At 41.6% G+C, this 11,032-nt stretch overlaps 1 protein-coding gene across 1 annotated transcript in view; it reads left to right on the top strand.

Moving 5' to 3' along the window:
• Positions 1–8,413: 8,413 nt before the first annotated feature.
• atp6ap1a (ATPase H+ transporting accessory protein 1a) overlaps positions 8,414–11,032 on the top strand; it is a 25,764-nt gene continuing 23,145 nt past the window's right edge. Inside the window, exons 1-2 of the mRNA XM_037684054.1 lie at positions 8,414–8,560; positions 10,679–10,870. Of these exons, the coding sequence (XP_037539982.1) occupies positions 8,433–8,560; positions 10,679–10,870 (320 nt within the window). The 5' untranslated portion in view covers positions 8,414–8,432. The remainder of the gene's footprint in view (positions 8,561–10,678; positions 10,871–11,032) is intronic.

The following is an 11,032-nucleotide window of genomic DNA, read 5'->3' on the forward strand; positions in this document are numbered from 1 at the left end:
ACTCTAATGGCAAAGGTTTAGAAACAGATATTTTGTAAGTTAGAGATAACGTTCAGCAACACACCAAATGTTACTGCTTCTGTAAATCTGACTGATTTATAGCCTCAGACAAGAATAATAAATAAAACCTTCATTTCCTGTTCAATTTCAGTCCAACAAAACATTCCCCTCCAAAACCACAAACATTCAACATTCAAATCCCTCAGCGACAGGGGACATTGGCCTGTTCTTTTTGTAATCACTAAAGACTGATTTAAATCTCAGGTTTGAACAGGCTCGTTCTCTTCATCTGGTCTGTTGTTAAGGCTGAGGCAGACAAAGCCCAGTCCTGATCTTTTTTCAAGCTTGAATGTCCGTTCTTTGTGGTGTGTTAAGGTTTGCAGATATTTTCTCGTCAGCACATTCAGTTTTGTGACACACGCCTTAGAACTGTAGAAGTAAACCCAACTGTTTTGCCACATACAAGAAAAAACAAAGACAACTCTTCCTTGTAAGTATTAAATGCGCTGCTTCCTGGTTAGATCACACCGAACATGGATGGTGAATGTTTTTGTATTTAAGTTGTCAATCAGAATGGTATGTGGTATGCTGTTTTTGTTCTACACAGTGGCGAGAAGAAAAAAATACAATTGATGTTCCATAAATAATGGTATAATATTTAAATCTATAATTGTTTCCACTAATGGTGTCTCGATACCGATACCAGGATCAATACTAATACCAGCCTCAAGTACTCGTAAAAACGCTCTGATACTTGGGACAAATACTATTTTATGCTTGATGTCGTTTCCTCTTCCACTTTGCAAGTAACCGAGGACAAAAATCAAACCTGTTTGTAGTTCAGGGATATTTTCATATAAACAGGTGATGTTAAGACAGCAGACTGATGTGTTCTTAATACAAAAATAAGTGTTTTTAAAGTCGTATTATATTTAAGTTTTAACTCATTAACTGCTCTATCTGCAAGTATGGGTACTTTCTGCCCAGACTGGATACTTTTTGATTTAATTTCATATTTTTCAAACATTTTTTCAGACTGAGTACTTGTACTCGGTTTGAAAACAAAAAACTATTATTGAACCTGTTCACTCCTAGTTTCCACTGACAGTCACCTTCTTCGTTGCTTCATGTAAACGTTTGACTCTGTAGCCTTTCTTTCTTTTCTTGATTAATTTTTGTAATTTTTTTTTTATCTGAATCGTTCCTGTAGCCTCCCTCATTACTCCTCTTCAGGTTGCATCACAGTGTTACGCTGCCACAGAACTTGTTCCAGTTTTTACGCTGTAATAGTCATTAAATTCTTAGAAGTGTTTGTCTGTAAAATATTTAAATTATATCCTGACACAATTGTTCATAACTTATTTTAACACAGATGTTGTTGGCTTTTCTGGTGGAAATGATCCTCGAGAAATGTGATCTGGGATTGTTGTTATAAATATATAATTACCGTGATTACTGCTCTTCTGTATTTGATGCAGAAACAAATTTTTTGACTTTTCGAACATGTAAATTGTCCAGTTTTTGTGCCACTTACTTTCAGTTCCTGCTGGACCATGGCTTCAGGTTTGAACCAGATTAGGATTGTAGGGGAATACATGTACAGGATATTGGACTTCTGGTCTGGTCAAACTCCTGCCCTTTAACAGGGTTTACTCTGGACCGGCCTCACCTCAAACATATGTAAGCCACGAGTTCTTGTAGCAAACTTAATTCCTGTCCCTAGAAGAAAACGCAAAGAATCCGTAATTTAAATACAGTTCTATAATGTTTATTTTCAGTTTGAATTATGACATGAAAATTATGGCAAATATTGAATATGAATATGGACCAATAATATTATTTTAGAAAGTAAATGGCATAAATCTGAGGACTTTGAGAAGGAGATTTGATTCAATTTGGACTATGGTCTAGCTCTTAACTTTAAAATTTAGGTAAGTTTATCTCAGATTCATGAATTAAATTATCTAAACAAACTTAGCTGGCACTGTTACGTGGTCCTCTCATCAGAAGGAAGATGTTTGTCTCTCATTACCACAGCGGATGCATGAAGGAAGCCAGTGGCCCGCTGTCCCAAGAAAGATGTCGTTTCTCAGGGCTGCGGTTTGTTCGGCTTGTACCTTTAGCTCCAGGGTGTTTGAGATTTTTCAGGACGTCCACCATCTCTCAGCTGGACACGTCTTCCATCATATGGCTGTTGTTTCTCAGAGAGTCTCATCAACTCTCCACAACCACTCATTCCATCTGCTCAGCTGATGATCCAAAGCCAACTTTCCTCATTGGCTGCCCTCTCACAACTCCCTTGGTGTTCAGTATACCTGGCACCAGTAAGACGGGCCCCTTAACTTTTAACCAATCAGAGGGCTTCTTACAGTAGGAGTATCCCACTGTATAATTAATGTAATTAAAATCTCCCTTCTCAAAGTTCTTCAGAGAAGATAATACAATGACCCTTTGTTAAGGATGTGTGACACCATGCTCATACAAACAAAATGGGTTTCTTTGAATCAGAACTTCAACTGGGGTTAGCTTTCTTTATTGTCATGGCGACCAGTCTCTGTTGATAAGGCCAAGTAAAGCTCTTTGATCAAGACCCTTCTTCAGGAGTCTCAAAGTCTGGTGACTCAACATAGAAGGTGAATTACACAGAAGGGGTCCAGAATCATGCAACATGTCAGGGTGGTCCTATAGATTTTAACACACACAGAGAAGGTTAACAAAGAAACTTCCCGTGACAGAGCAGGATGCCAGTATCTGTCCCAGATTAGCAGGAAAGGAGGGGGTACAGTAGACGTAGTGTCTCTGAGGACATTTGTCTTAAGGCTCTTGGAAGGATGGACGCTACAGGATCTACTGATCCGGATGGATTCATAGGTCTGAAAAAGGCTTATAACACATGACAGTTGTAGCTGTTTGGTCAGACCTTGTTTATGTATACAATAATCCCTCAATTACGGTGAGGGTCACGTTCCACACACCCCCGCGACAGGTGAAAACCCACGAAGTAGGAGCGCTATATTTATTTTAGTATTTATATCTATTCAGGCTTTATAAACCCTTCCCACACTCTTGCAATGTTTTAAACTACATAATTTTAACAATACACGTATATGTACTGTACATTACTGCAAAAAGTTATATGGGTACTCACCAGCTCTGCAGACCAGCAGCTGTGTGCTTGGTTCCAGTTTGGCTACCATGCAGCATGAAGCCCACTGCCCCGTCCAGGTTGATGTGCACATGCTGCCACTCCAGGATGGACGCTCGCGCACGAGGCTGCCCAGGATCCAAACCGGCACCGCAGTGATCAGAACCAGGCCAAAACCCGCCACCATCTGCATGTTGTGTTTGCTTCCTCCATCGCTGCCAATTCAGCAGAAAGCAGCGGCCGGAAGCACTGTTGGCTTCTGGGCCATGTAGTTCTTTTGACTTGACTTTGACAGTGTAGGCTTATTTGAAAAAAACCCCCAAAAAACTACAAAATGGCGGCGCCTGTCCAAAGCATTTGTTTTTTGTGTGTTTTGTTTTAGGTTTTTGTCCTATTGGTTGGTTCTCGCTCCCATCCACTCCCGTTAACTTTTAACCTGTGCTGTCCCGATCACATGAGCAATATTAAAGTTGACAACTGTGTTTCGTGCACAGTCTTACACTGAAAAACTGCAAAAGAGCAAGTCCGCGAATGTCGAATCATGAAGTAGCGAGGGACTACTGTAATCTGTTCTTGTTGTATGTGGTGGGATGATTCTCACCTACCACTACATCACATTTAGCTCAATATCTGAGAGCCTTGAAGCAGGCGAGCCTGCAGTAGGAGGTCACAGGTTCAAATCCCCTGACCGGCATAATGAAATTCAGGTGGTAAAGGTGATGCACCTACATGTACCTCCACCCACATTTTTCCCACTGTGAGCCCTTGAGCAAGGCTCTTACCTCCTCCTCCCCCCCAGCTGCTTCCCCTGGTGCCCTAGATGGCAGCCCTCTGCACTCTACACATGTGGGTTGTGGTAACTCGGTGGTCACGAGTTACATCATGAAGGACATCTGGTGTAAAACAATTGCCAAGTCTCTGTTAAGACGCCTGGGAGGCCCAGACGTGGAAACATGAAGAACGCTCCTACTTTTATAGGAGACCACACTGACACAAACATCAGATGGAGAGATGAAAAAATGGTGAGCCTTCATCTGATCACATTTATCAGCCAGGAACTGATCACTGACCCACTGATACAGACTTCTTATGAGAACAGGTAGTATCAGCGGTCAGTCCCAGGCCAACCTGCTCCTGCTGGTCACAGGACTGGACCATACCAGGCATGGAGCCATACCAAGATGGGCCAAGTGTGTCCCTATGGCAACCAATCTTTGTTAACCAGTCATCTTATCAGATCTTCCCTTATACAGCTGCATCAGCCTGGAAGGAATGAAGCTGTAAATTTTGGAAGCTGTCAGTTTCAGCCAATGAGAAGAGACTGTGTTGAAGATAACAAGTTGGACCGGAAGAAACGAAGAAACTGAAAAGAAGAATCATGACGTCCCCAGTTACCCTTAAAACTGTGCCACGGACGGTCAAAAGAAAAGTTTACAAGACTGTGGTGAGACCAGCTATGATGTATGGTCTGGAGATAGAGATGAAGACAAAAAGACAGGAGAAAGAACTGGACAAAGCAGAAATGAAGATGTTTAAGTTCTCTTTAGGAGTGACAAGGATGGATAAGATTAGGAATGAGATCATCTGAGGTACAACACAGGTTGAACAACTGGGAGATAAAGTTAGAGGGACCAGACTGAGATGGTTTGGACATGTCCAGAGGAGGGACAGTGGGTATATTGGTAGAAGGATGTTAGAAATTCAGCTGCCAGGAAAAGACAAAGAGGAGATATATGGATGCAGTTAGAGAGGACATGAAGGTAGTTGGAGTGAGGACACAGGATGCAGAGGACAGAGTGAGATCCATGAGACTCATGAATCTCTAATCAGGATTATCACTGTGGGGGAAAAAAAATCACTGTAATGACACTGGTTGTTGATATGTGCTGCTGCACTGTCCATGGTGCTGATCTCATGCTGCTGATTTATTTTATGCTGCTGTGTTCGTTTGTGCTCATCTGCTCACACAATCATGTTCGTGCTGCTTCTGTTTTTGTACTATTAGTGCTTAGTGTATTCTTAGTTTTAGCGTATTTCTTAGTTCATATCTTCAATCTTATTACTGTTTTTCTTTACAATTTATACTTTTGTTGGATGTAGCTGGGACCTTGTGTACACAATTTCGTTCCACCACACGTATCACATGAGATTAGAATGACAATAAAGAACCTTAACTTGACTTGAGATGGAGAAGGATGTGGAGACCCCTGAAGAGGGAGAAGCCGAAGAAGAAAGTGTAACTTTTCCTTTTTTTCATAACTAGAGAAAGGAGATGTCTGTAACCCTATCTTTGACGCATAATAATATGACATGATTCTAGTTGGTCCTCTTTCTTTAAGGCATGAAGGAGGAGTATAAATGTTTTGTCTGTGTATACATAATTATGACAGTAGATTATAAAAAGCTTAAGCACAAGAGAGTTGGGGGGGGTTCTGGGGACTTTTTTGAGGTTCTTGGGGCTTTTTGCTTTTGGGCTTGGACGATAGATGGCCCTTTGGTCATTTAGGCCCGGGGTGGTGGGAGGGTACAGGACCGGCATTTATCTTAGTTAAATTTCTTCTTTTTGTCTTTTAATGTTTATATGGCAGAGATAAAGAGGTGGTAGCTGTGTAAGAATGATGTTGTAGATGTTTGATTTTTTTCCCTTTTGATTTATAACCTACACTGAATTTCAGTTCTGACGTGCACACCTTTTATATATTTTTCACTTTTCATAAAATATTTGTCTGCATGCACAAAACTGAAACAGAGGCTCCTGGGTGATACCTCAGTTCTGGTGAGATATATTTAACTTTTTTCTTCTGGGTTCTTGATTTGGTAAAGGGCACGTGCAGAAGAGTGTAAGGAACACGGCCAGGACCTTCCCTGTGTCGCCTCCTTCCGCTAGAAGGATCGTAACATGAGAGAGGGTTGTCTGGGTGTTCCTCTGGCTAATCTATAGACAAGTCGATGGCATCCTGACCAGTGGTGTAGTCTATGTGATACGCAAGTATACAGAGTATAGCCACTAGAAAAGCATGGGAATTTCAATATACCCACTTAAAAGTTTCCAATGATATGTGACATAATTTTGGGCATGTGTCATTGTCAACACATTTGGAGCATTTTAAAGACAAATTGAGTTGTTTCAACCTGTTTTTGGATAATTAATACTTCAGTACTTACTTAATACTTGAACATGTTTTGCTTTGATACCATTTTATAAATTCTATAACATGTTTTTAATACAAAGCCAACTGATGTACAAGGTTTGTCATACATTTATTCAAATATCACATTTGAATAATTTGAAAAATCACATTTTTTGGATGATTGTTTCCTCTGGTATTGGATGCTGTGCAGCTGGAAGGATTTTTACTGAAACTTTTTTAGTTTTGGACATTTGTTATGATGTGTAACCATGACAACAAGGGAGTTTTCTACAACCAACAGCAGCTGATCAACATCTCAAAAGCTCAAATAATATCTCAAATACAGCCCAAAATCTCAAATGAGTTGAAAAGGATGTTCTGTGGATGCATTCTCATCTACCTGCCAGCTGTGCTCGAGTGCCTGACCACTGAGATCCTGGAACTAGCAGGAAACACAGCTCATGACAGCAGAAAGACAGGATCGTCCCTCGGTACCTACAGTTGGCTGTCCGCAGCGACGAGGAGCTCGGCCCGGCATTTGGGCGATCCTACAGCCCGGGGGAACCGAGAGGCCAGCCGAGTCTGGGTGGACAGATCGGAAAGCATCTGCAGCAAGTTTCTTAGGATCCACTGTGGGATGGACTTTTACAAGAGATCCTTCCTGCTTACACCCATCAGTATCTATAACATCTCTTAATGAAATGAGGATATCGAGTTACAACAACAAATAATCTCCCTTTGGGATTTTTGAATTGAATTGAATTGAATATAAGCATCAGAGAAATTTAGAAATGTTCAATATGCTTAAAAATCAAAATAAATTGACAAGTATATTGTACTAACCGGTGTACTTCGGTTTCTAAGCACAGTATACCCAGTATAAAATGTAGACAACACCACTGATCCTTCCCACCAAGGCAGAGCACAGTTTAAAATCAAATTCATCCAGAGGATCTTCGAGGATCGCACGCTGGCTCAGGTCTGAGTCAAGTAGGTGGAAGTGGACCTTGGGCCTCCCGGAACTGGCTGGCTCAACAACAGGAGAAATTTCTGGTTAAGTTTTGATTAATAGTGGATCTTGATCAAAGGGGTCTGCTGTCACAGCTTTCTACCAGTCTCTGTTTGAGTTTGCTTGCTGTGGTGACCCCTATAGAAGGAAGCAGCCAAATGAAACAAACTGTTCTAGCTACTTTTGTGTTGGGTTAGCTGTGGCATGGCATCCATCTTGATTTGACTCCAAAAGTTAATCAGTTATAGATCTACAGTGCTTATAAAAAGTATTCACTCTTGGATGGTTGATGATTGTCATAAATCAATCATTGTCAATATATCCAACATTTTTCAGTCAGGTCATCTGGACAGTTACTTTTTTTGTGCTGAAACGTTTCGCCTTCGATCCGGAAGGCTTCATCAGTCAAGGAAACACACAACAACACTTTGGTCTTTGTTGTTTTCAACCAGTTTGACAAGACTGTCAACAAGGAAGAGGGTTGTCAATGGAGGAGGGGCGTACCAAAGAGACCATCTTATCACAAGCAGAACTGGTTTGTTCCACTTTGGAGTAAGCTGTTGGAGGAAGAATCAGTTTTGTTGTGTGTTTCCTTGACTGATGAAGCCTTCCAGATTGAAGGCGAAACATTTCAGCACACACACACACACACACAAAAAAAAACTGTCCAGATGACCTGACTGAAAAATGTTGGATTTTATACCTGGATTATTGAGCATGGACTTTATTGTCAATATAAATTGGCATTCTGTCCCCATTGGCATGTTGCTCTCTTCTTCAGGGGATTCATGGCTCTCATGCATCAGTGGGAGAAGTCATACTCAGAAGATGTGTTGTGATTGACTCTCAGCTATGACCACATCAGACTTCAGCTCAATATATGTCCAACAGGCTCAGCTTTTATTGTAAAGTTTTGCTGAATTACAGCTTTTATTGTGAAAGCTAAGGTTGTTAATCAGTGGTACATGCACGTATCCAGTGGTTCACAAGATATTTTGCACACACTGTCACGCACACTGCACAGAAAGGGTGAATTTCAAACAAATAAATAATTTGTGCGCAAAGACAAGCGACGGTTTGTCGCCCGACAGTCACGTGATCACATATGACGTCATTTACGTCACCTTCTGCTGTGTGAGAGGGAAAGATGGCGTCCGGGTCGGATAAGCTGCAGCGCGTCTGTGTCGCCCTCTTCACCGTGCTCGGTGTGTTCCGGTGCTTCGGTGTGGGTCGGTGCGATGAGCAGGTGCCTCTCATCATGTGGACCAGCGAGGGGTGAGGACACATCACGGTACCAGACTCCGGTTCCTCAAGGCCGGGTCAGGAGAACCGAGGGGTTTTGAATTATGAATGTTTGTAGTTTTCCAGATGAACATTGTGTATAAGAAAAAAAAAAACGTTTTTTCATTTATTTACTTATTCGTTGCTTGTCCGGGACATTGCAGGGACTTTACGTACCTCGTATCACACATGTGTATAACAGACCCACACACGTCTCTATGGGTTTTTCCTCTTCTTCTTTCGGCCAGGGCCAGATTAACACTTTACTGTATCCTGGGCAACAATCTTTAAGGGCCCCATCATCACGACCCTAGAATCACCATAATCTGGCAAACTACAGAATAAATTACCATAATATACAGTAAATATACTTAAAATTCTAACTATCAAGTGTATTTTATGTATAAAACTCCAAATGCTCATAGAACTATAAATGCTGCTACTCTTGTTGACGCAAATCATCAAGACTGAATTAAGTTGAATGCACTTTGAAGACTTAGACGAGAGGTAATTTTGTGAGTAGCAGTATGGTTTCATGTTGAGAAAGAGCACCACATATGCCAACTTTGCTTTGAGTATGTTGATGGAGAAATACAGAGAGGATTAATAAGAACTTCATTGTGTCTTTGTGAATTTAGAAAATACATATGACAGAGTGCCGAGAGAGGAGGTGTGGTATTGCATGAGGAAATCTGGAGTGGCATAGAAGTATGTTAGACTGGTTCAGGACATGCATGAGGAAACGGGACACTGGTTAGATGTGCTGTAGGAATGACAGATAGCTTCAAAGGGGAGGTGGGAGTGCATCAAGGATCGGCTGTAAGCCCCTTCTTGTTTGCTCTGGTGATGGACCGACTAACAGATGAGGGCAAGCAGGAATCCCTGTGGACTATGATGTTTGCAGATGACATTGTGATCTGTGGTGAGAACAGGGAGCAGGTGGAAGAGAACGTGGAGAGGTGGAGGTATGCACTTGAAAGAAGAGGAATGGAAGTCAGCCATAGTAAGACAGAGTACATGTGGGTGACTGAGAGGGAGACCAGTGGAAGAGTGAGGCTACAAGGAGCAGAGGTCACAAAGGTGCAGGACTTCAAGTACTTGGGCTGAAGTGTCCAGGAAAATGGGGAGTGTGGTAAAGAGGTGAAAAAGAGAGTCCAGACAGGATGGAGTGGATGGAGAAAAGTTTCAGGAGTGATCTGTGGCAAAAGAGTGTCAGCAAAAGTCAAAGGAAAAGTTTACAAGACAGTAGTGAGACCAGCTATGTTGTATGGTCTGGAGACAGTGGCATTGACGAAAAGACAGGAGAAAGAACAGGAAGTGGTGGAAATGAAGATGTTGAGGTTCTCCTTATGAGTGACAAGGATGGATAAGATTAGGATTGAGATCATCAGAGGTACAGCACAGGTTGAACAACTGGGAGATAAAGTTAGAGAGACCAGACTGAGATAGTTTGAACATGTCCAGAGGAGGGACAGTGGGTATACTGGTAGAAGGATGTTAAAAATTCAGCTGCCAGGAAAAAGACAAAGAGGAAGGTCAAAGAGGAGATATATGGATGCAGTTAGAGAGAACATGGAGTGACAGAGTGAGATGGAGAAGGATGACTTGCTGTGGAGACTCTTGAAGAGGGAAAAGCCAAAAGAAAATGATTCAGATTTCAGTGAGACTGCAACAGATAAGCCAACAGCCATATGCAATTTTCTACAACTTTGAGTTCCAACAGTCATAGACCAGTGAAAAACTTAGTGTGGAACTGACCCATGGACACTTCAACTGGTAACAGGGTTAGAATCAAACCTCCACTTTTCTGGGATAGTTTAATGCTCCTGGGCAAGTTCTCTTCACAAAGATGACCTACTTTACTCCTCTCTCAAACCAGCATTCCTCTCTATCAAGGATGTGAAAATCTTCATCCCTGAAGGAGTGACTGCTGGCCTGCAGATGATTGTAGACCACAGAGTCCTGGCCAGATGATGTTGCTCCTCTGTGCTGGGCCAACCTTTTAGCCAGTGGCTGTTTAGTTTCCCCAATGTGTAATTGATCATATCTGAACATGTAGAAAAAATACATTTTTTTTCAGATTCATAATCCCGTCTGACCTCTGCTTTAAAGGGTCTCCCTTCCTCGTCAGTCTCCTCCTGCAGCAGGTCTCATTGTTGGACAGCAGCAGCTCGTCTCCTACCTGGACAAGGCTTTGGCCATCGGTCCACAAAATGTTCTGCTCTTCCTTCAGGATAAGGTATCCAACAAAGACATGGGTCAATCAGGCCAAAAAAAAAAACTTTGTTTTGCTTTTATTAACAGCAATAAGTTTAATAAGAATTTCCTAATGCATGCTCAATAATCCATCTAATAAGAATTATATAAACACTGCATGTAAATACATAAAAATAGTTAATTAGTTTTTGGACTTGGATGATTTGTTTAAAAAGTGTGCAGCTTTTCTCATTGCAGTGTTCTTCAAAT

The sequence above is a fragment of the Nematolebias whitei genome, chromosome 11 (assembly GCF_014905685.2).
Source record: "Nematolebias whitei isolate Nwh7 chromosome 11, NemWhi1, whole genome shotgun sequence".
NCBI lineage: Eukaryota > Metazoa > Chordata > Actinopteri > Cyprinodontiformes > Rivulidae > Nematolebias > Nematolebias whitei.